This window comes from Notolepis coatsorum (genome assembly GCF_963971535.1).
Source record: "Notolepis coatsorum genome assembly, chromosome: 13".
Lineage (NCBI taxonomy): Eukaryota > Metazoa > Chordata > Actinopteri > Aulopiformes > Paralepididae > Notolepis > Notolepis coatsorum.
The window spans coordinates 16,319,419-16,344,230 of record NC_140177.1 but is presented as its reverse complement, the minus strand read 5'-3'; the positions used below and the strand labels follow the sequence as shown (position 1 = coordinate 16,344,230).

General features: G+C 50.0%; 1 protein-coding gene across 1 annotated transcript in view; it reads left to right on the top strand.

The window, feature by feature from the left end:
- Positions 1 to 517: 517 nt before the first annotated feature.
- The window catches only part of LOC311239268 (kinesin-like protein KIF1A), a gene marked incomplete at both ends in the record, with an annotated part of 70,931 nt that continues 46,636 nt past the window's right edge, over positions 518 to 24,812 (top strand). The window contains one exon of the mRNA XM_084327573.1: positions 518 to 651. Coding sequence (XP_084183699.1) covers positions 518 to 651 — 134 coding nt within the window. The remainder of the gene's footprint in view (positions 652 to 24,812) is intronic.

The window sequence follows — 24,812 nt, the reverse complement described above, 5'->3', positions numbered from 1 at the left end:
TACAATTCTGCTCTAAATCATATCTCACAACAAAGATCAATTGGTACCTGGGAACCCCCTCCCTGGGTCTAATATCCCTAACACTGTACTTATTGTACTTATTTTATGCCTATTTTTATGTCTTCACTTTCTACATTGCACTACTTTTATTGTCTTTGTATACCTATCCCTATGTCTGCACTTTATGCATAGCTTTTATTCTGTCAACTGTATGCAAATGTTATGCCTATGTTAATTGTATGCTATTTGCTGTGAAGCACTTTGAGCTGCAATCCATGTATGAAAGGTGCTATATAAATAAAGTTATTATTATAGTTATTATTAATGTGTGTCTGCTTGGGGATCCTTGACACAGTGAAAACACATCAGACCTCCTGCTAACTCCTACAAGCATCTGATCCAAACCAAACCAAACTGTCTCCTCGTCTCCGCAGGTGTCTGCCTGGCCTCACGTCTCCCTAGCCCTCGGACAGAGGTGGTGATCGCTCGTCCCAACCAACACACACACACCAGCACCATGGCGGGGGCCTCGGTTAAGGTGGCCGTGAGGGTCCGACCTTTCAACAACAGGGAGATCGGCAAGGACAGCAAATGCATCATTCAGATGACAGGAAACACAACAAGTAAGAATGACGTGACACCAGAGGAAATGTGGATTATTTGCAGATTCAGGAATGAGCAATTAGGAATGTTGTTTCTAATCGTGTACTACTTACTACCTATTATGCTAATATGTCTATTCTATTATGCGCTAAGAGTGCAGCACTGAAGTTTGACACTGCTAGATGAACAATATCGCTGGTTTTCAGGTTTTAGTTCACTGGTTTTCAGGCTTTAGTTCTCTGGTTTTCACGCTTTAATTTGGTTTTCAGGCCTTAGTTCTCTGGTTTTCAGGTTTTAGTTAATTGGTTTACAGGCTTTAGGTCTGTGGTTTTCAGGTTATAGATCGTATAGCTTTACGCTCTGCTCTATTTGGAACTATCCCTTTATCCACTCTAATAATGAATAACCTTCTCCACATACACACACTTATCCGCCTGGCCACACCCACATCCGCTCCTATATAAGCGGGGTCGTGGCCACACCATCACAGGGCTGTACACTGCGACGAGGTTATCGCAAATTGCCCCTATATATGGCCTGTGCGAGTGGTAAATAATATTTGGGGGCAATCTTGTGAGTAGTGATAACCCTTCATTCGCGTTTCACTCCTAAATTAATCCATACAAATTGGATAAAAAAATTGTAAAACATTAGCCTACAACCAGGGCTGTACAGTGCGACATAATGTCGCGGTGCTATGAAAAAATCTGTCGGCGATGAATGAATTTGCTGCGTAGCCCCCGTGCGATAATATTTGCGTGTACTGTGAAGTGAATCTGGGCCTCGCTATTCTACTTGGTAGTTGTAGTCTATCGTGCGATTAAAGACCATGTCCCCGTCTGCATAGAGTCCATACATCCAACACCAAATCCCATAATTCCTAGCGAACAATCGAATCGAAACTGAATGTGGCATCGCCAAAGAAGAACTTCCTTTCAAGTTTAAGCCGCTAATTTTGCTCTGCAAGAAGAACGGAGCGGATATCAGTCCATCTTATGACAACCACGTCCGATGTGGAGAGATGATAAGAGACCATAGCCAATTAAATTAAGTCTGATCTGGCAGTGATGATTGATGGGGACACGGACACTTCTAACGGTCAGCCATGCATTAGGTGAGTAGCCCACTATTAGGACGTTTTTCAATACTTAAATACTGTCTACTTAAATTTCCCTCCGGGGATCAATAAAGTATCAACCTATCTATCAATCTAATAATGTTATGGTTTGTAACCGACCCCAATCGCACAACACAAGACAGGTATGAGAGTAAGCCAAGAACAGGGCATTTATTGAATACAAACAAAAAGCGGCACTGTCCCTTTAAGGGAGAACAAAAAAATACTGGAAACAAGAATTAGGGAATATTGGCACTGTGCCTTTAAGAGGCGAGCAGGCTAAGGGGCTAAGGCTAAAGGACAGGGCCAGGGCAAAGGACAGGGCAGGAACAGGGGCACTGGAGAGGGGAACAGGGACAGAGGCCCGGGGAGGCGGGCTGGAGACAGGGACAGAGAAAACAGGGTTAAGGCCTTGGACAGGGCGAGGGCCAGAGCTGCTTACAGGGATGGAGTAGGAGCGCGCAGGCTAGAAGAGCGCGCCGGCTCGGGGTCTGGAGTGGAGCGCGCCGGCTCGGAGAGACGCATCCACCCGTAGAGGATTAGGAAGCGATGCGCGTCGGCTTGAAGAGCGCGCCGGCTCGGGGTCTGGAGTGGAGCGCGTCGGCTTGAAGAGCGCGCCGGCTCGGAGAGCGCGCCGGCTCGGAGAGACGCATCCTCCCGTAGAGAATTAGAAAGCGATGCGTGTCTGGAGTAGTAGCGCGCCGGCTAGATGTCTGGAGTAGGGCGCGTCGGCTTGAAGAGCGCGCCGGCTCGGAGAGCGCGCCGGCTCGGAGAGACGCATCCTCCCGTAGAGAATTAGGAAGCGATGCGCGTCTGGAGTAGGAACGCGTCTGGAGTAGGAGCGCGTCTGGAGTAGTAGCGCGCCGGCTAGAAGAGCGCGCCGGCTCGGGGGTCTGGAGTGGAGCGCGTCTGGAGTAGTAGCGCGTCTGGAGTAGTAGCGCGTCTGGAGTAGTAGCGCGTCTGGAGTAGTAGCACGTCTGGAGTAGTAGCGCGTCGGCTAGAAGAGCGCGCCGGCTCGGAGAGACGCATCCTCCCGTAGAGTATTAGGAAGCGATGCGCGTCTGGAGTGGGGCGCGTCGGCTTGGAGAGCGCGCAAGAGCGCGCCGGCTCGGGGGTCTGGAGTGGAGCGCGTCTGGAGTAGTAGCGCGTCTGGAGTAGTAGCACGTCTGGAGTAGTAGCGCGTCTGGAGTAGTAGCACGTCTGGAGTAGTAGCGCGTCGGCTAGAAGAGCGCGCCGGCTCGGAGAGACGCATCCTCCCGTAGAGTATTAGGAAGCAATGCGCGTCTGGAGTGGGGCGCGTCGGCTTGGAGAGCGCGCATCCCCCCGTAGGATAGGGAGCGATGTGCGTCTGGAGAAGTAGCGCGCCGGCTAGACGTCTGGAGTGGTGCGCGTCGGCTTGGAGAGACGCATCCTCCCGTAGAGTATTAGGAAGCGATGCGCGTCTGGGGTGGAACACTGGAAACCTCCTGTAGAGAATTACAGAGCGCATCGGCTGTGTCCCACTCCAGGCAAACGGCGACAGGTGGCGATGGCTGGTACCTCGTCTCACGCCGGAGAAGAACCAGCATACAGATACCGATAAGATACGGATACGGAATAGAGAGAATCTCCCGTAGGAGCTTACAGATAGAGAACGACCCGACGACGACTGGGGGGGAGATCGAGGTATTTAAAGCCCACAGGGGCGCTAATTAGAACACACATCAGGTGCGTGATGGTAATTGATACTTGACTTAGAAGTGTGTGTTCGGCACGGACCAATCAAACACATAATCCTCACAGTACCTTAAAGGAATCATCAAATTTGCTGACGACACAGTGGTGGTGGGCCTGATCTCTGCCAACGACGAGAGGGCCTACCTGGAAGAGGTCAAGGTCCTGGCGGGATGGTGCCAGGAAAACAGCCTCTCCCTGAACGTCAGCAAAACAAAGGAGATGATTGTGGACTTCAGGAGGTCGGGGGTCAAGGACTACAGCCCCCTCAGCATCGACGGGGCACCGGTTGAGAGAGTCAACAGCTTTAAGTACCTCGGAGCCTACATATCCGAGGACTTGACATGGACCACACACATTGACAGTGTTGTGAAGAAGGCACGACAACGCCTCTACTTCCTCAGGCGCCTAAGGAAGTTCCAAGTCAGTCAGAAGATCCTTAAGAACTTCTACTCATGTACAATAGAGAGCATCTTGACCGGCAACATCACCTCCTGGTTTGGGAATAGCACTGCACAAGACCGAAGCAGACTACAAAGAGTGACACGTTCAGCCGAACGCACAATTGGAGGGGGGCTCCCCACCCTCCAGAACATTTACAACAAGCGTTGCAAGGGCAAGGCTAAGAGAATCATTAAAGACTCCAGTCACCCGAACAACTGCCTCTTTGAACTGCTGCGGTCAGGCAAGCGATACCAGAGTCTCAAGGCGAGCACAGAAAGACTCAGAAGAAGCTTCTATCCCCAGGCCATCAGGCTGCTAAACGAACAATGAACACTACACAACAACAACCACCAAACGCACATAGCACACACATCCACACGCACACACTCACTTTAAACAAACACACTGTAGCACCCACTCCACACACTTTATAGCACACACCCACTTTAAACAAACACACTGTAGCACCCACTCCCCACACTTTATATTTATTGATGAAGGATTGCACTACAACTCGTACACCTTACTGTAAATTGTACCTAAATTGTACCTCATCCCATTTCTGCTCTGCACTATATAGTACTGTACATTAGTACACTGCATAGTATTGTATATTATATGGTAACTCAGAACATTGTACATATGTCTATACCGAACACTGTGACCTCATTTTCTTCTAAATGACATGCTATACTATGTTATTTGATACTATCTTGTCTAGCACAGTCTCTGGAGCGTAACAGTAAGAAGCATTTTGTATGAAAGTATTCTGTACTTCTGTATGACAACTATTAAAGAAACTTGAAGAAAACTTGAACGGAGCGAGGCAGGGAATGCAATAAATCAACAAAGTACCTTAAAGGAACGGAGCGAGTGGGTGGGGAGACAGGGAATTAAAGGTCCAGGGAACAGGCGAACCTCACAGTACTCCCCCCTCCACGGGAGCCACCGGGCGACCCAAAAATACAGACAGAGGGGCAGGGGACATAAACAAGGCAACAAACAAAAAATTGGGCCATGCTAGCGGGGAAGCTACACCAAAAGTGGGGCTAGCAGAGGGACAGGGTAGCTGCCAGGGCACTGCTAGCTACAGGGCCTATGCTAGCTGTACTGCTACATTAACATAGAGGCTGCGCTAGCTGCCGGAGCTAGGCTAGCAGACAGGGCTGGACCAGCATGAAAGAACAAGCTAGCTGGAAGGACAGTCCTAGCTGTGGGGAACTGACCTTGCTAGCTGAAGGGGCAGTCCTAGCAGTGGGGAAAACTGACCTTGCTAGCTGAAGGGGCAGGCCTAGCAGTGGGGAAAACTGACCTTGCTAGCTGAAGGGGCAGTCCTAGCAGTGGGGAAAACTGACCTTGCTAGCTGAAAGGGCAGTCCTAGCAGCGGGGAAGACTGACCTTGCTAGCTGAAGGGGCAGTCCTAGCAGTGGGAAAACTGACCTTGCTAGCTGAAGGGGCAGTCCTAGCAGTGGGAGAAAACTGACCTTGCTAGCTGAAGGGGCAGTCCTAGCAGTGGGGAAACTGACCTTGCTAGCTGAAGGGGCAGTCCTAGCAGTGGGAGAAAACTGACCTTGCTAGCTGAAGGGGCAGTCCTAGCAGTGGGGAAACTGACCTTGCTAGCTGAAGGGGCAGTCCTAGCAGTGGGGAAAACTGACCTTGCTAGCTGAAGGGGCAGTCCTAGCAGTGGGAGAAAACTGACCTTGCTAGCTGAAGGGGCAGTCCTAGCAGTGGGGAAACTGACCTTGCTAGCTGAAGGGGCAGTCCTAGCAGTGGGAGAAAACTGACCTTGCTAGCTGAAGGGGCAGTCCTAGCAGTGGGGAAACTGACCTTGCTAGCTGAAGGGGCAGTCCTAGCAGTGGGAAAGCTACACAAAAAGTGGAGGCCAAGCAGAGGGACCGGGTTAGCTGCCTGGGCATGGCTAGCTACAGGGCCTATGCTAGCTGCAAGGGCTGCATTAACATAGAGGCTGTGCTAGCAGCCGGGGCTAAGCTAGCAGACTGGGGCCAAGCTGGTAGTAGAGGCCTGGCAAGCTGCAGGGGAGCTAACGAGGCTAACAGGGAAGCTAACAGGGGAGACTAACAGGCTAAACAGGGGAGCTAACAGGGAAGCTAACAGGGGAGTCAACAGGGGAACTAACAGGGGAACTAACAAGGCTAACAGGGGAGCTAACAGGCTAACAGGGGAGCTAACAGGGAAGCTAACAGGGGAGTCAACAGGGGAACTAACAAAGGCTAACAGGGGAGCTAACAGGCTAACAGGGGAGCTAACAGGGAAGCTAACAGGGGAGTCAACAGGGGAACTAACAATGGCTAACAGGGGAGCTAACAGGGGAGACTAACAGGCTAACAGGGGAGCTAACAGGGAAGCTAACAGGGGAGCTAACAAGGAAGCCAACAGGGGAGACTAACAGGCTAACAGGGGAGCTAACAAAGGACAAACTCAACATACACTGTCTGTGCTGGCTGGGGTCGTCGACTGGTCGGGTCGTACTGTTATGGTTTGTAACCGACCCCAATCGCACAACACAAGACAGGTATGAGAGTAAGCCAAGAACAGGGCATTTATTGAATACAAACAAAAAGCGGCACTGTCCCTTTAAGGGAGAACACAAAAATACTGGAAACAAGAATTAGGGAATATTGGCACTGTGCCTTTAAGAGGCGAGCAGGCTAAGGGGCTAAGGCTAAAGGACAGGGCCAGGGCAAAGGACAGGGCAGGAACAGGGGCACTGGAGAGGGGAACAGGGACAGAGGCCCGGGGAGGCGGGCTGGAGACAGGGACAGAGAAAACAGGGTTAAGGCCTTGGACAGGGCGAGGGCCAGAGCTGCTTACAGGGATGGAGTAGGAGCGTGCAGGCTAGAAGAGCGCGCCGGCTCGGGGTCTGGAGTGGAGCGCGCCGGCTCGGAGAGACGCATCCTCCCGTAGAGGATTAGGAAGCGATGCGCGTCGGCTTGAAGAGCACGCCGGCTCGGGGTCTGGAGTGGAGCGCGTCGGCTTGAAGAGCGCGCCGGCTCGGAGAGCGCGCCGGCTCGGAGAGACGCATCCTCCCGTAGAGAATTAGAAAGCGATGCGCGTCTGGAGTAGTAGCGCGCCGGCTAGACGTCTGGAGTAGGGCGCGTCGGCTTGAAGAGCGCGCCGGCTCGGAGAGCGCGCCGGCTCGGAGAGCGCGCCGGCTCGGAGAGACGCATCCTCCCGTAGAGAATTAGGAAGCGATGCGCGTCTGGAGTAGTAGCGCGTCTGGAGTAGTAGCACGTCTGGAGTAGTAGCGCGTCGGCTAGAAGAGCGCGCCGGCTCGGAGAGACGCATCCTCCCGTAGAGTATTAGGAAGCGATGCGCGTCTGGAGTGGGGCGCGTCGGCTTGGAGAGCGCGCAAGAGCGCGCCGGCTTGGGGTCTGGAGTGGAGCGCGTCTGGAGTAGTAGCGCGTCTGGAGTAGTAGCGCGTCTGGAGTAGTAGCGCGTCTGGAGTAGTAGCACGTCTGGAGTAGTAGCGCGTCGGCTAGAAGAGCGCGCCGGCTCGGAGAGACGCATCCTCCCGTAGAGTATTAGGAAGCGATGCGCGTCTGGAGTGGGGCGCGTCGGCTTGGAGAGCGCGCATCCCCCCGTAGGATAGGGAGCGATGTGCGTCTGGAGAAGTAGCGCGCCGGCTAGACGTCTGGAGTGGTGCGCGTCGGCTTGGAGAGACGCATCCTCCCGTAGAGTATTAGGAAGCGATGCGCGTCTGGGGTGGAACACTGGAAACCTCCCGTAGAGAATTAGAGAGCGCATCGGCTGTGTCCCACTCCAGGCAAACGGCGACAGGTGGCGATGGCTGGCACCTCGTCTCACGCCGGAGAAGAACCAGCATACAGATACCGATAAGATACGGATACGGAATAGAGAGAATCTCCCGTAGGAGCTTACAGATAGAGAACGACCCGACGACGACTGGGGGGGAGATCGAGGTATTCAAAGCCCACAGGGGCGCTAATTAGAACACACATCAGGTGCGTGATGGTAATTGATACTTGACTTAGAAGTGTGTGTTCGGCACGGACCAATCAAACACATAATCCTCACAGTACCTTAAAGGAACGGAGCGAGGCAGGGAATGCAATAAATCAACAAAGTACCTTAAAGGAACGGAGCGAGTGGGTGGGGAGACAGGGAATTAAAGGTCCAGGGAACAGGCGAACCTCACAAATAATGAGACAATATGCAAATAAGATAATACTAATAATTGTCACGGCTACCCGTATGAAAGTGGCTTGCAACTTACTGCTGGTAAAATCACTGTTTATTTCTCGTTTTGCATAGTATTACATTCCTCTTCTATAAACAAAGTCCTACCGTAAGAGCCTCATACGGGTCAATTAAACCTTTTTGATTAGAGTCTTTCCTTCGAGCTAAGTTGAACTGAACATTTCACTGTCAAAAGCGCAAACTTAAACAAGGTTTTCAAAATACAGGTCACATATACAAATACTGTAGTAGGCCTCTCAATTCTTATAAAAAAAAGTCCCGGATATACATGAACATTAATTGGCATAGATCTCTATAAACGGCCCAACACATTGATCACTTTAGGCACACCCTGAAACCAGTAACATCACAAATATGAAGCGGGTAATTACCCATAAAAATAATAAACCTTTCATGGGGTTATTTACAATAATAATAATTCATTTAATTTATAAAGCACTTTTCATTGTGAAACAAAGGTATGCAGAGTTTCTTGTCCTCCTGATTAATGTAATCGTGTGTGTGTTGTGATGATCTCATTCAAGGAGCACTACAAAACGCTATTAGTGATTTACACACTTTCTCAGTTGGTTGGTTCATTATAAAAGATACAAACCTGAAAAAAAGCACTTAAATGTTAAATAAAAGGACCACAGTAATGAGGCAGGAGAAACATATTTTTTTGCACTATAATGGTCAAATTGTTATTTAAAAATGTGTGATGTGTCCCTAAAAAATATTCTGTGCCCCTAAATTTCTCATTTAGGGGCAACTGTGCCCCTAGTGAAAAAGCTTAGCGTACAGCCCTGCATCAGCTCCTTCCCTTCTTTCACCACAAAAGTGTCTGTAACACACCACTTTAAGTTTAGTGCCAAAGTAGTTTGTTGGAGAGGAGCTACGTTGACATTGTATCTTTGTTTTTTCTCTCTCGCAAATTTTCTAAAAAGCAAAGAGATAATGTCTTCACCGTCGGAGGGTCTAGACCAGTGGTCGCGACCCACCAGTTGAGAAACACTGGTCTAGACGATTACAACGCTACCCTCCACCAGCGCTTCACTATCGCGGCGTCCTCCGTGCGTCGTGGGGCGTCTCTGGTTCCACGGTCGTGGCAAACAGGTGCGCCTGGGCGGCGCCCGGAGGAGAGTGTGCTTCGCCGAGGGGCTGTTGAGCTCCCATCTCCTGTGAGGTGGCCGAGTTCCGGCCCTGGTTCCCACGCCAGGGGACAGTCGGCCGATAGGCCGACAGTTCCTCTGGTGGCTGGGGATTTGTGTCGCAGACTCTTCGCCTCGGCTCGCTCTCGTCGTAAGACGGCGAGCAGCGGGGGTCAACGGCCTAGTTGTAGTGTTGTGCTGGAGCCGAGCGAGAGTTCTCTCGCCTCTTCTCCATATCCGATGGAGACTGAGGATTACATGGAGGGGGCGCAAGCTCTCTTTTTCGAAGGCCCGGCGGAGACGTGTCACTCTCCCCCTCTGGGAGTGGCAGGGAGTGCTACGTCTCCCTGGGGTTCCTTGTGCTCTGGGACTGGGTTAAAACCTCCACCCCGGAGACGAGATGCCCAGCTATCTGCCGCGTCGGCCGACGGCGCCCAGTGCAGCCTCCCGTACGCGAGGGATGCGAGTGACGTGGAAGAAATTATGCAAGGGGAGTTGCTTGCCTTGTTCCCCAAGCTCATGGCGGCCGCCGCAGCCGCAGCCGCTAATGGCACCTGTTCCTGATGACATGATAGGTCATCTCTGGCAACGTCGTCCTGTGAGAGAGACGGGCGTTGTCTTCCCATTCTTCCCAGCAATGGAGGCTTACGTGGCGCAGGAACAGGTAATATCCCGCATCGTTGGCCTTACCCCCGCCTACGTGCCAGTCACGCGGGTGGTGGGTTTGGTCCAGGGGCTAAAGGACGGGGTGCCTTGGCTTGATAGCCCGATGGCAGCCATACTTTGCCCCGAGATGGTGTGGGAGCCGTTAAGAAAGCCAGTTGGCGTCGTGGAGTGACCAGGTGTACATCGCCTCGACACAGAGCCTGGCTGCAACCTCCAACATTGCGCAGCTGGCGCGCTACATGTCGGGGCTGATGGCGGGCGGGACGGTACTAGATGACCATCAACGGTACCTTCACGTCCAGGCGGCTGGAGCCATCCTGCATCTAACCCTACTGCAGGCGATAGCCGCCGGGAAAGAGCGCGCCCTGGCCACTCTCATCCAGCGCCACCTTTGGCTGGAGCAGGCGTGGGTGCCGGACCAGAGGAGGATTCCACTGCTCACGGCCCCCCTCTCCGATGCTGGACTCTTCGGGTCGGCCATGCAGCAGATGACTGCAGCCTACAGGGAGATGGAGGAGGAGCGCTCCGTGCTCCAGCCCCATTTTCCCCGACCTGATGCCACCGGTGATGTGAGGAGGAGGCAACGCCGGCAGAGGCTGCTGGGCCTTCCGCTAAGAAGGCCAGGAGTGGAGGGAGTGCCGCGACCGCTGCAGCCAGTCCTACGCCCGGAGGGAACGGTAGGGATTGACGTGACCAGGAGGCTCCCCAGCACCGTCCCTCCGGGCCGGCTCCCCGTGGGGGCAAACGGCGCTCTGCACGCGGCAGGCGGCGCTAGTGACTCCCCTGTTTGCCCCTGTCCCCCCCCACCCCCCCCCGCCCCAAACATATAATTTTGTTATTAAATAAAGGGTCCCTCCTGGTGAGGGACTGTTTTTTGTTACAAAACGTGTGTTTATTCACTATATATTTGGGGATACGATGTAAACCCTCAACTACTGTTGGGGTTGTGTTCTTGCTTAGGGAGTGGGGCAGTTTTCTCTGAAAATAGTTTTTTGGTCGCTATTATGTATGTGCTTAGCAAGGCCTGTGGCTAGGACTTATGTCTTCTCTCGTCATAAAAGACGGCGTTCCTCTTGCAGTAGTAAGAGTGAACTTTACCTTTTTTATTGTCTGAGGGGGTTGTGTGTATTCATGTTACGTTTGGGAAACGTGGCATCGAGTCCACAACTGGGTTGAGTGTTAGCCTATATAGCATATATAGGCTTACATATATAGCTATTGTACCAAGGTCCTTGGACCCTCTCTTTAACATCTGTTGTTTTTCTTTACTTAGGGTAAAGGTGTAAAAATGCGGGTGGCAAGTTTTTTCGCACATGAGCCTAAGCCTTGTATAAAAACCAGTTTTTTACACAAACGAGTTTATCGTCTGTGGCTGGCGTGCAAACTGTAAAGCTTTTACCCTAGCAGGTATATGCACTTTTCATGTAGCACGCTAAACAACTGGTGTCATGGCGCTGCTTTGTTATTGCATCGTATCCGGGGTGTGGGGTCATAATGGGGTGAACTGATAAACCCCTCCCCCCTTTTACTGATTGGCCAGGGGGTTGGACCTCCTGTACGTCAGTCTCCCTGTCGGGCTGTGCGGTCGTCAGCATGTCACAGGGAGGGGGAGGGGGGGGGGGGGAGATTTTTTATGCGGGTGGCTGGGAAGGACATTTTCTATCTCTACCGAGCGCCAGTGTACTAGGTTAGACTCGACGGCTCACGTACATCTCCGGGGGGAGATGACGAAGTAGATCAATACATTGGCGGACGGGTCTCACGCCCATGAGGTGGGCCACCAGGAGCAGTGCATTCGCATGCTGACCATCTTGGTGGCGCCCTCTGTGATGTTTTGGATCGACACACGTACCTACCCCCCTCTTAGGACTGGGGATGGCGGCGTGACTAGGACACAGGACTGGTTCTAGTCGCGCCGGACCAGGTCAGTTAACCCGTTGTCCGTCGGGGCTAGGGATGGGTACCTTTCACATTTGAACCGATACGGTACCGGTACCTGTGAATCGATACCGGTACCCAACGGTACCTTTTTTCGGTACTTTAGTCTCAAGAAATTTAATTTACCTACCTCAGTCGTGAAAAAAAAAATCCATTGCTCCGACTGCTTTGTTGTTGAATCAAGTCAAATCCTAGGTAAGCATATATTGTGCGTGTGAACGTTGACATGAAAATAAAAAAGGTAAAAAAAAAAAAAAAAAAAAAAATTATTTTTTGGTATCTCACTTGAATCGATACTCGGTAGTACCGACGTGTTTCGGTTCGGTACCTTAAAAGTACAGAATTCGGTACCCATCCCTAGTCGGGGCGCAGATCTGCTGTTCTGGTACCCCGAAGGACTTTGTGCTTTTCCGGGGGGAAAATGCCGGGTCGGCCCGGGCGTCGCGGGGTTTGATGTCGTGGATGTGTGTGTCATGTGTATGCCACTACGAGTTGCCCTTAACAGTGACGTGCTTGGTCCATACTGTGTTGTACCTTGCGCTGTGTTAGGGGGCCTGGTCGTTCTCCATTTATTTTCACCCCTCCCTCCCCCTGCTGGGCAGGGATTGGAGGGGGCTGTCGAGGAGGTTTCTGTTAACCCCTCTAGGCATCCCTGTGTAGGTCCCGGTCCGCCAGGCCCAGGTCCGAACTCGTTCTTGTCGACCTGTTGGCCTGGGTTAACCCTTTGAAAACTGAAACACTTGTACTGCTTGTATACCCTGTGTATACGCGCAGTTATGTTTCTACGTTTTCTTGGTGGGTTAAGGGAACAACCGCCTCCTGTTAAACTAAACTTAGGGGGGTGGTTGGTTCCCCGGTGTGTTGGTAGCGGAGTCGACTCTCGGGTTGAGGCTGGGCTTGACCCCGTCTACCCGAGAGTGTGGCCCCGCATCTTTCATGACGTCTGCCAATTGTGTCAAGGTGCTCCCATAGTCGAGCGGAACGTACACGGAGCAGACTCCCGTGGACTCAAAGCGGACCCAAAGGGTACTCAAAGCAGACCCAAAGCAGACTCCAAGTGCGAAGCTCCAATTTTCTAATGCGCGGACGTCCACGCTGCTGACTTGGTGTCACACAAAACGCTGCTCTGCGTTTTGGTTGACATTGAACTGCATTTAATGTGACGCCGATCTGCATATTACTCTGACCACTCGCTCCGTGCCAAGAGAGAGTAGGGCTTGAGATGTTTGAATGGCTTTTCTAAATGAAGTGTGTAAAACTGCCAGTTTTATTTCGAAATATTGGAAACGGAGATAACATAGAATGTTATCTCCGTTTCCAATATTTCAAAATAAAACTGGTGCTTTTATTTCATGCAATGCATGTTTGTCATTTCAGCACCACTCGCTGTCCACCTCAAGCCTATACGGTACATTGCACCTCGCACCCTTCAAGTGTGTAAAACTGCTCGTTTTATTATCAAAATATTGGAAACGGAGATAACATACTCTTTATTTTGACATCGGATGACGACGACATGACAGAAGTTGAACAGCGTGGGAAAAATTGTGTAAACTGGCACGAGACATGTAGGAAATTGGTCCGCGGAGGTCCGCTCGACTATGAAAGCTCAAAGAGTCCAGCAGACCTCCGCTGAGTCCAGTCCGCGTACAGTCCGCTCGACTATGGGAGCACCTTTAGCCTCCTCTTTGAACCTCGATCCCGCTGGAGGGGTCGGGTTTGTGGAGGTTATGACATGGTGCACAGCATACCGAACGCCCCTTCCCCCGGGATACTGTTCTCACAGTAGGCCCTTTAGGCGCCTGTCTAGTCCGCAGTGCTCCAGGCACAGGTCGAGTTCTGCTCTTGGGGCCTGTTTCCTGGATTGAGGGATCAACCTCCTTGGGGGTTGTCTCCCCGGCACGCCGACTGGCCCCGCAGTGTTGTGGGGGAGTAGCCTCTTGTAGAGTGCTTCAGAGCGGCGTGCCGAGGGGGGAAGGGCCTGCTCTTGATTTGGGCCCTGTCCGATACGCTGTCGATGTGGGGGGTGGTGTCACCAGTGACCGTCTGGTGGGGTCCCGATGCTACGGCCTCGTTGGCCTCACCAGGCCCACTTTTTTCCCCCTCAGGTTGTCCTAGGGCTGGGACCTCCTCCGCTGCTGCGGCCTTGCCACGGGGTTGGGTTCTTGACCTTCGACCCCGTGATGTTGGGGGCTGTGACGGAGGTATCTTGCTTCCCGTCCGTTCCCTGGTGGCATGTGGGATGCGCGCCTGAGTGGTCGCGGGTCCTTTTGAATGAAGGTAAGTCCCACGGTCTGCTCACCCTGTGCGTTTGAGGTGCTAAACCCTCTTCGCACAGTCGGATCCGATTCCCTCCCGTCCTCCACTAGGGGGGACCGGGGGGCTCGGGTCCTCCCCGGTTCTGATGGTTGTGGGGGGCCTCAGCGGGTACATCTGTCGAGCTCTTCGCTCTGCTCAGCTCCTGTGTTCCAAATAGAGCAGAGCGTAAAGCTATACAATCTATAACATAAGGTTATCCTATAACTCTAGTTATATGAGTATAGCGAGCGCTCTGCTCTGACTCACTGAGGACCCCATGGTCTTCGGTGGTGAAAGACTTGGGAAGGAGCTGATGGTGTGGCCACGACCCCGCTTATATAGGAGCGGATGTGGGTGTGGCCAGGCGGATAGGTGTGTGCATGTGGAGAAAGTTATTCATTATTAGAGTGGATAAAGGGATAGTTCCAAATAGAGCGAGCGCTCGCTATACTCATATAACTAGGGTTATAGGATAACCTTACATTTTCAGGCTTTAGTTCTCTGGTTTTCAGGCTTTAGTTCTCTGGTTTTCAGGCCTTAGTTATTTGGTTTTTGGGTTTTAGTTCTGTGGTTTTTCAGGTTTTAGTTAATTGGTTTACAGGCTTTAGGTCTGTGGTTTTCAGGTTTTAGTTCTCAGGTTTTGATGCTTTTGTTTTCTGGTTTTAGTTCTCTGGTTTTCCGGCTTTAGTTATCTGGTTTTACCGCTTTAGTTCACTGGTTTTCAGGATTTAGTTATTTGGTTTTAGTTCTCTGGTTTTCAGACTTTAGTTCTCTGGTTTTAGTTCTCTGGTCTTCAGGCTTTAGTTCTCTGGTCATCAGGCTTTACTTCTCTGGTCGTCAGGCTTTAGTTCACTGGTCTTCAGCCTTTAGTTCTCTGGTTTTAGTTCTCTGGTTTCCAGGCTTTAGTTCTCTGGTTTTCAGGCTTTAGTTCACTGGTTTTAGTTATCTGGTTTCCAGGCTTTAGTTCTCTGGTCGTCAGGCTTTAGTTCACTGGTCTTCAGCCATTAGTTCTCTGGTTTTAGTTCTCTGGTTTCCAGGCTTTAGTTCTCTGGTTTTCAGGCTTTAGTTGTCTGGTTTTAGTTAATTGGTTCAGGCTTTAGTTCTCTGGTTTTCAGATTTTAGGTCACTGGTTCTCAGGTTTTAGTTATCTGGTTTTCAGGTTTTAGTTCTCTGGTTTTCAGTATTTAGTTCTCTGGTTTTCAGACTTTAGTTCTCTGGTTTTCAGGCTTTAGTTCTCTGGTTTTCAGGCTTTAGTTATCTGGTTTTAGTTCTCTGGTTTTCAGGCTTTAGTTCTCTAGTTTTCAGGCTTTAGTTTTCCGGTTTTTGTTCACTGGTTTTCAGGCTTTAGTTATCTGGGTTTCATGTTTTAGCCCTGTGGTTTTCAGGCTTTAATTCTGTGGTTTTTAGGTTTTAGTTCTCTGGTTTTTAGGTTTTGTTCTCTGGTTTTCAGGTTTTAGTTATCTGGTTTTCAGTCTTTAGTTCTCTGGTTTTCAGTCTTTAGTTCTCTGGTTTTCAGTCTTTAGTTCTCTGGTTTTCAGTATTTAGTTCTCTGGTTTTCAGGCTTTAGTTCTCTGGTTTTCAGGTTTTAGTTCTCTAGTTTTCAGGTTTTAGTTATCTTGTTTTCAGGCTTTAGTTCTCAGACTTTAGTTATCTGGGTTTCAGGTTTTAGTTCACTGGTTTTCAGGCTTTAGTTCTCTGGTTTTCAGGCTTTATTTCTCTGGTTTTCAGGATTTAGTTATCTGGGTTTCAGGTTTTAGCCCTGTGGTTTTCAGGCTTTAATTCTGTGGTTTTTAGGTTTTGTTCTCTGGTTTTCAGGTTTTAGTTATCTGGTTTTCAGTCTTTAGTTCTCTGGTTTTCAGTCTTTAGTTCTCTGGTTTTCAGTATTTAGTTCTCTGGTTTTCAGGCTTTAGTTCTCTGGTTTTCAGGTTTTAGTTCTCTAGTTTTCAGGTTTTAGTTATCTTGTTTTCAGGCTTTAGTTCTCAGACTTTAGTTATCTGGGTTTCAGGTTTTAGTTCACTGGTTTTCAGGCTTTAGTTCTCTGGTTTTAGTTCTCTGGTTTTCAGGCTTTAGTTCTCTGGTTTTAGTTATCTGGTTTTCAGGCTTTATTGCTCTGGTTTTCAGGCTTTAGTTCTCTGGTTTTCAGGCTTTAGTTATCTGGTTTGAGCTCTTTTTCAGATTTTAGTTGACTGGTTTTAGTTCTCTGGTTTTCAGGCTTTGGTTCTCTGGTTTTCAGGCTTTAGTTCTCTGGTTTTCAAATGTTAGTTTACTGGTTTTAAGGCCTTAGTTATCTGGTTTTCAGGTTTTAGTTAATTTGTTTTCAGACTTTAGTTACCTGGTTTTCAGGCTTTAGTTTTCCGGTTTTAGTTCTCTGGTTCTCATGCTTTGGTTCTCTGGTTTTCAGGTTTTAGTTCTCTGGTTTTCAGTCTTTAGTTCTCTAGTTTTCAGTCTTTAGTTCTCTGGTTTTCAGTCTTTAGTTCTCTAGTTTTCAGTCTTTAGTTCTCTGGTTTTCAGTCTTTAGTTCTCGGGTTTTAGTTCTCTTGTTTTCAGGCTTCAGTTCTCTGGTTTTAGTTCTCTTGTTTACAGGCTTTAGTTTTCTGGTTTTAGTTCTCTGGTTCTCAGGCTTTGGTTCTCTGGTTTTCAGGTTTTAGTTTTCTGGTTTTCAGTCTTTAGTTCTCTAGTTTTCAGTCTTTAGTTCTCTGGTTTTCAGTCTTTAGTTCTCTAGTTTTCAGGCTTTAGTTCTCGGGTTTTAGTTCTCTTGTTTTCAGGTTTTAGTTCTCTGGATTTCAGTCTTTAGTTCTCTTGTTTTCAGGCTTTAGTTATCTGGTTTTACCGCTTTAGTTCACTGGTTTTCAGGATTTAGTTATCTGGTTTTAGTTCTCTGGTTTTCAGACTTTAGTTCTCTGGTTTTAGTTCTCTGGTCTTCAGGCTTTAGTTCTCTGGTCATCAGGCTTTACTTCTCTGGTCGTCAGGCTATAGTTCACTGGTCTTCAGCCTTTAGTTCTCTGGTTTTAGTTCTCTGGTTTCCAGGCTTTAGTTCTCTGGTTTTCAGGCTTTAGTTCACTGGTTTTAGTTCTCTGGTTTCCAGGCTTTAGTTCTCTGGTCGTCAGGCTTTAGTTCACTGGTCTTCAGCCATTAGTTCTCTGGTTTTAGTTCTCTGGTTTCCAGGCTTTAGTTCTCTGGTTTTCAGGCTTTAGTTGTCTGGTTTTAGTTAATTGGTTCAGGCTTTAGTTCTCTGGTTTTCAGATTTTAGGTCACTGGTTCTCAGGTTTTAGTTATCTGGTTTTCAGGTTTTAGTTCTCTGGTTTTCAGTATTTAGTTCTCTGGTTTTCAGACTTTAGTTCTCTGGTTTTCAGGCTTTAGTTATCTGGTTTTCAGGCTTTAGTTATCTGGTTTTAGTTCTCTGGTTTTCAGGCTTTAGTTCTCTAGTTTTCAGGCTTTAGTTTTCCGGTTTTTGTTCACTGGTTTTCAGGCTTTAGTTATCTGGGTTTCAGGTTTTAGCCCTGTGGTTTTCAGGCTTTAATTCTGTGGTTTTTAGGTTTTAGTTCTCTGGTTTTTAGGTTTTGTTCTCTGGTTTTCAGGTTTTAGTTATCTGGTTTTCAGTCTTTAGTTCTCTGGTTTTCAGTCTTTAGTTCTCTGGTTTTCAGTCTTTAGTTCTCTGGTTTTCAGTATTTAGTTCTCTGGTTTTCAGGCTTTAGTTCTCTGGTTTTCAGGTTTTAGTTCTCTAGTTTTCAGGTTTTAGTTATCTTGTTTTCAGGCTTTAGTTCTCAGACTTTAGTTATCTGGGTTTCAGGTTTTAGTTCACTGGTTTTCAGGCTTTAGTTCTCTGGTTTTCAGGCTTTATTTCTCTGGTTTTCAGGCTTTAGTTCTGTTATGGTTTGTAACCGACCCCAATCGCACAACACAAGACAGGTATGAGAGTAAGCCAAGAACGGGTATTTATTGAAAACAATCAGAAAAAAAGGCACTGTCCCTTTAAGGGAGAACACCAATACTGGAGAAACAAGAAAAGGGAAAGGCCCAGTGCCTTTAAGAGGCGAGCTGGCTAAGGGGAAGGCAAAGGGAAGGCCAAAGGAAACAGGGCCGGGGTAAGGGACAAGGCAGGAACAGGGAGGAACTGGACAGGGAGGACTAGGAGGACTAGAGAGGGGAGACAGGGACAGAGGCCCGCGGAGGCGGGCTGGGGACAGGGAGGACTGGGAGGACTAGAGTGGGGAAAACAGGGAACAGAGACCCGCGGAGGCGGGCTGGGGAGTGGGAGGACTGGGAGGACTAGATAGGGAGGACTAGGGAAAAACAGGGTAAGGCCTTGGAACAGGGCGAGGGCTGGAGCTGCATACTGGGACAGAGAAAACAGGGTAAGGCCTAGGAAAAAGCATTAATGAAGTTGCTGCTCTGCAGCTTCTCCCGGGATGGTAGACTGGGGAAGCAGGTGGGAACATCAGAGCCGCTCTGCAGACTTCTCTCGGCAGATCTCCGAGGTGGGTAAACGGAACCGAGAGGGAGAGAGGGAGTGGTTAACTCAGTGCAGTTGGAACAGAGCAGGTGACAGGAGAGGTGACTTGTAACCAAAAACAGAGTTATCCAAGTGAGAGAATCTTCGGTGTATATACACACTGTGAGTAAACGTCCCAAACACAAATCCACGTGATGAATATCTTCGGTGTGTAAACACACAGTGAGTCAACGTCCCAAACACAAAACCATGTGATAAATATCTTCGGTGTGAAAACACACAGTGAGGCGATGTAAAGGCCAAAATATTATCCCAATGAAAACAATCCAAAAAAGGCTAAAACGCTGGGTGAGTGACTGTCTAATAAAAAGCTGGAAATCTTCAGTGTTTTATAAACACACGAAAAACGGAATTGGATCAAAGACAGTCATAAAAAACTCACCCAGGCGTTGTGCGTAAAGAGCGTTGGAACAGAACGGGGCGAGAACGTCGCCACCGGGGAACCGGTTGTCCAAGCGGAGGTCAGAGTGGTGCGCGACTGCTTGGAGTGCGCGCCGGTACAGAGGGCGCATCAGGCGCGGAGGTCTGAGGGGTGCACGCCTGGAGTGAAGAGCGCATCTGCTGCGTGGAGGTCTGGATGCGCGCCTGGAGTGAAGAGCGCATCAGCTGCGTGGAGGTCTGGATGCGCGCCTGGAGTGATGAGCGCATCTGCTGCGTGGAGGTCTGGATGCGCGCCTGGAGTGCAGAGCGCGTCTGCGCGGAAGAGCGCGTCTGCGCGGAAGAGCGCGCCGGTTCGGAGGACGCATCTGGAGTGCGTCAGCGCGGAAGAGCGTGCCAGGCTCGGAGGTCTGGATGGTCGTCTGGGCGTCTGCTGCGCGGGGGTCTGAAGTGGAACACTGGGAAGCCTCCCGTGGAAGTCTAGAGAGCGCAGTCCAGTGTCTACCTCAGGCAACGGCGACAGGAGGCGAAGGCTGGAGCGCATGTCACGCCGGAGATGAAAACAGCATAAACAGACAGAGGACCTCCCGAAGGAGTCCTGGTGATAGAGAATATGATACCGAATGAAACGGCATGTTACGGCACGACCCGACGAGGAACAGAGGGGAAGAGCCAGGTACTTAAAGCCCACAGGGGAACTAATTAGAATGCACCACAGGTGCGTGAAGGTAATTGATACTTGAAACTAAAGTGTGTGTTCGGCACAAGACCAATCAAACACACAATGACAGGTAGTCCAAGGTGTGGCCGCTGAGAGCAAACGAGAGTAACCAACGAGAGGGTGGGGGCTAGTGAGAGTGAGTGAGAAGGGAATTCCTTAACAGTAGGCTTAAAGGAACAGTGAGAGTAGGTGAGCAGTGGACAAAACCTCACAGTACCCCCCCCTCAACGGGAGCCACCCGGCGACCCAAAAATACAGACAGAGTGGCAGGGGACAAAACAAGGCAAAAAACAAAAGGTACTGGGCCAAGCCAGCAGGGGAAGCCACAACAAAAGTGGGGCTAGCAAAAGAACAGGGTAGCCGAGGGGTAACTAGGGTAGCAGAGGGGCAAGGTGGGGTAGCTGAGGGGTAAGCAGAGGAGCCGAGGGGTAACCATGGTAGCTGAGGGGTAAGTAGGGTAGCTGAGGGGTAACCAAGAGGAGCACCGGGAAAAGGGCTAGCAGAGGGAAAGGGTAGCTGCCAGGGCACTGATAGCTACAGGGCCTATGCTAGCTGTACTGCTACATCAACATAGAGGCTGCGCTAGCTGCCGGAGCTAGGCTAGCAGAGGGAAAAGGTAGCTGCCAGGGCACTGAATAGCTACAGGGCCTATGCTAGCTGTACTGCTACATTAACATAGAGGCTGCGCCAGCTGCCGGAGCTAGGCTGGCAGACAGGGCTGGACCAGCATGAGAGAACAAGCTAGCTGGAAGGACAGTCCTAGCTGTGGGGAACTGACCTTGCTAGCTGAAGGGGCAGTCCTAGCAGTGGGAGAAAAACTGACACTGCTAGCTGAAAGGGCAGTCCTAGCAGTGGGAGAACAACTGACCCTGCTAGCTGAAAGGGCAGTCCTAGCAGTGGGAAAAACTGACCTTGCTAGCTGAAAAGGCAGTCCTAGCAGTGGGAAAAAACTGACCATGCTAGCTGAAGGGGCAGTCCTAGCAGTGGGAGAACTGACCTTGCTAGCTGCAAGGGCAGTCCTATCAGTGGGAAGGCTACACAAAAAGTGGAGGCCATGCAGAGGGACCGGGTTAGCTGCCTGGGCATGGCTAGCTACAGGGCCTATGCCAGCTGCAAGGACTGCATTAACATAGAGGCTGTGCTAACAGCCGGGGCTAAGCTAGCTGACTGGGGCCATGCAGAGGGACTGGGTTAGCTGCCAGGGCATGGCTAGCTACAGGGCCCATGCCAGCAGCAAGGGCTGCATTAACATAGATGCTGTGCTAGCAGCCGGGGCAAAGCTAGCAGACAGGGGCCATGCTGGTAGTAGAGGCCTAACAAGCTGCAGGGGAGCTAACGAGGCTAACAGGGAAGCAAACAGGGGAGTCAACAGGCTAACAGGGGAGCTAAACAGGGCTAACAGGGAAGCTAACAGGGCTAACAGGGGAGCTAGAGGGGAACTAGAGGGAACAAGAAAAAAAAAGGCAAACTCAACATACACCGTCTGTGCTGGCTGGGGTCGTCGATTTGGTGGGGTCGTACTGTTATGGTTTGTAACCGACCCCAATCGCACAACACAAGACAGGTATGAGAGTAAGCCAAGAACGGGTATTTATTGAAAACAATCAGAAAAAAAGGCACTGTCCCTTTAAGGGAGAACACCAATACTGGAGAAACAAGAAAAGGGAAAGGCCCAGTGCCTTTAAGAGGCGAGCTGGCTAAGGGGAAGGCAAAGGGAAGGCCAAAGGAAACAGGGCCGGGGCAAGGGACAAGGCAGGAACAGGGAGGAACTAGGAGGAACTGGACAGGGAGGACTAGGAGGACTAGAGAGGGGAGACAGGGACAGAGGCCCGCGGAGGCGGGCTGGGGACAGGGAGGACTGGGAGGACTAGAGTGGGGAAAACAGGGAACAGAGACCCGCGGAGGCGGGCTGGGGAGTGGGAGGACTGGGAGGACTAGATAGGGAGGACTAGGGAAAAACAGGGTAAGGCCTTGGAACAGGGCGAGGGCTGGAGCTGCATACTGGGACAGAGAAAACAGGGTAAGGCCTAGGAAAAAGCATTAATGAAGTTGCTGCTCTGCAGCTTCTCCCGGGATGGTAGACTGGGGAAGCAGGTGGGAACATCAGAGCCGCTCTGCAGACTTCTCTCGGCAGATCTCCGAGGTGGGTAAACGGAACCGAGAGGGAGAGAGGGAGTGGTTAACTCAGTGCAGTTGGAACAGAGCAGGTGACAGGAGAGGTGACTTGTAACCAAAAACAGAGTTATCCAAGTGAGAGAATCTTCGGTGTATATACACACTGTGAGTAAATGTCCCAAACACAAATCCACGTGATGAATATCTTCGGTGTGTAAACACACAGTGAGTCAACGTCCCAAACACAAAACCACGTGATAAATATCTTCGGTGTGAAAACACACAGTGAGGCGATGTAAAGGCCAAAATATTATCCCAATGAAAACAATCCAAAAAAGGCTAAAACGCTGGGTGAGTGACTGTCTAATAAAAAGCTGGAAATCTTCAGTGTTTTATAAACACACGAAAAACGGAATTGGATCAAAGACAGTCATAAAAAACTCACCCAGGCGTTGTGCGTAAAGAGCGTTGGAACAGAACGGGGCGAGAGCGTCGCCACCGGGGAACCGGTTGTCCAAGCGGAGGTCAGAGTGGTGCGCGACTGCTTGGAGTGCGCGCCGGTACAGAGGGCGCATCAGGCGCGGAGGTCTGAGGGGTGCACGCCTGGAGTGAAGAGCGCATCTGCTGCGTGGAGGTCTGGATGCGCGCCTGGAGTGAAGAGCGCATCAGCTGCGTGGAGGTCTGGATGCGCGCCTGGAGTGATGAGCGCATCTGCTGCGTGGAGGTCTGGATGCGCGCCTGGAGTGAAGAGCGCGTCTGCGCGGAAGAGCGCGCCGGTTCGGAGGACGCATCTGGAGTGCGTCAGCGCGGAAGAGCGTGCCAGGCTCGGAGGTCTGGATGGTCGTCTGGGCGTCTGCTGCGCGGGGGTCTGAAGTGGAACACTGGGAAGCCTCCCGTGGAAGTCTAGAGAGCGCAGTCCAGTGTCTACCTCAGGCAACGGCGACAGGAGGCGAAGGCTGGAGCGCATGTCACGCCGGAGATGAAAACAGCATAAACAGACAGAGGACCTCCCGAAGGAGTCCTGGGCCCCGTTCCATGTACCTGGATAACTGAGTTAGCCGGATAACTTTAGCTGGATAACTGGGTTAGCCGGACTTTCCGGTTTCATGTACGTGGATTTTCCAGATCACCATGCCAACAGATCCAAAAGTTTGAGCCTGCTCGAAAGCAGAGTTCAAGTTCAAGTTAGCCCGATCACGCAGAGCCACGCCCCCGCAAAGAAGTGACAGCTCGTTTCCTGAAACTATTCCCACAGTCTACGATCTGCATTATACCATTCTGAATTACGTGTTTGTGCTCCATTCTTCCAGAGGGGGCTTTTGAAATGTAAAATAGACCCAAAATGCTGATATTAAATTCACTTTGTCCTAAATAATGCACGTTATATATACCGTGGCGACGGTGGCGCTCGCTCGTGCGATGTACACAAAAATGTGGTTATTTTAATTGTAACTGGGATTAAGATGTCTGATGAGATGCGCTGTTTGACGGATTTGAGAAATTGAATGAGCCGTTGACGTCACATGAATGAATGAGGATAAAGAAATAAAACTTCATTCAAAATAAGGAATATTCTAAACACGGGTCTCTCGTTCATTAATGTATAAACAATGAATTTATCCCATCTGGCACAGTGGCCCAGCGGTAGTGCTCAAGCCTGCCAACCTTGCGACCCGGGTTCAAATCCCGGTGTTTCCAATATGATTTTTTTGAATATAATATTAATGATTATACGCCAAAGTAGTCTGGTTTTAAGTTAAAATATTATAAATCTACATGCATTGAGGATGTCATTCTTTATATAGCTCTCAACGTGCACCAAATTGAATTATTCCTATATTGCAAAAAAAAGGAGCCGACTAGGGTCTTGAACCCCGGTCGTCCGTGTGAAAGTCAAAAGAACAACCCGTTAGACCACATTGGAGATAAGTTAAAGATTGACTATACATCAATCAATGGGCAAGAGGGCCGTATCGTAATTCTGTATAACAGTTAACTAATTCTTTTCGCTAGCAAGATCTCATTTGATTATTCAATCCAGCAGGCAAGTTTAAAGAAATATAATCTGATTGATTGAGGTAATGAGGGACTTAGAATTAGCCTATAGATAACGCATTTAACTTGTCGGCGAGGCGATTGAGCCGTATTGCAATCTGTCAATAAAGTCTTAAATCAATTAATCAATCAATGCCGTTGAGAATCAGGGTCTCTGCCATCGATACGTGCTGGCTTTTCACCTAAAACGGCCGCGCGCATTTAGCCTGACTCGCAAGTCTGGCTTGAGTTAACGAGACTGAATCCACCTTTGTGAAACAGGAAAATCCCGGCTTCGAACATCGGGTTAACTGAAGCTGGATAATGGACATCTTGATCGACTTAGTTGAACCACGTACATGAAACAGGGCCCTGGTGATAGAGAATATGATACCGAATGAAACGGCATGTTACGGCACGACCCGACGAGGAACAGAGGGGAAGAGCCAGGTACTTAAAGCCCACAGGGGAACTAATTAGAATGCACCACAGGTGCGTGAAGGTAATTGATACTTGAAACTAAAGTGTGTGTTCGGCACAAGACCAATCAAACACACAATGACAGGTAGTCCAAGGTGTGGCCGCTGAGAGCAAACGAGAGTAACGAACGAGAGGGTGGGGGCTAGTGAGAGTGAGTGAGAAGGGAATTCCTTAACAGTAGGCTTAAAGGAACAGAGAGAGTAGGTGAGCAGCGGACAAAACCTCACAAGTTCTCTGGTTTTCAGGCTTTAGTTCTCTAGTTTTCAGGCTTTAGTTTTCCGGTTTTTGTTCTCTGGTTTTCAGGATTTAGTTATCTGGGTTTCAGGTTTTAGCCCTGTGGTTTTCAGGCTTTAATTCTGTGGTTTTTAGGTTTTGTTCTCTGGTTTTCAGGTTTTAGTTATCTGGTTTTCAGTCTTTAGTTCT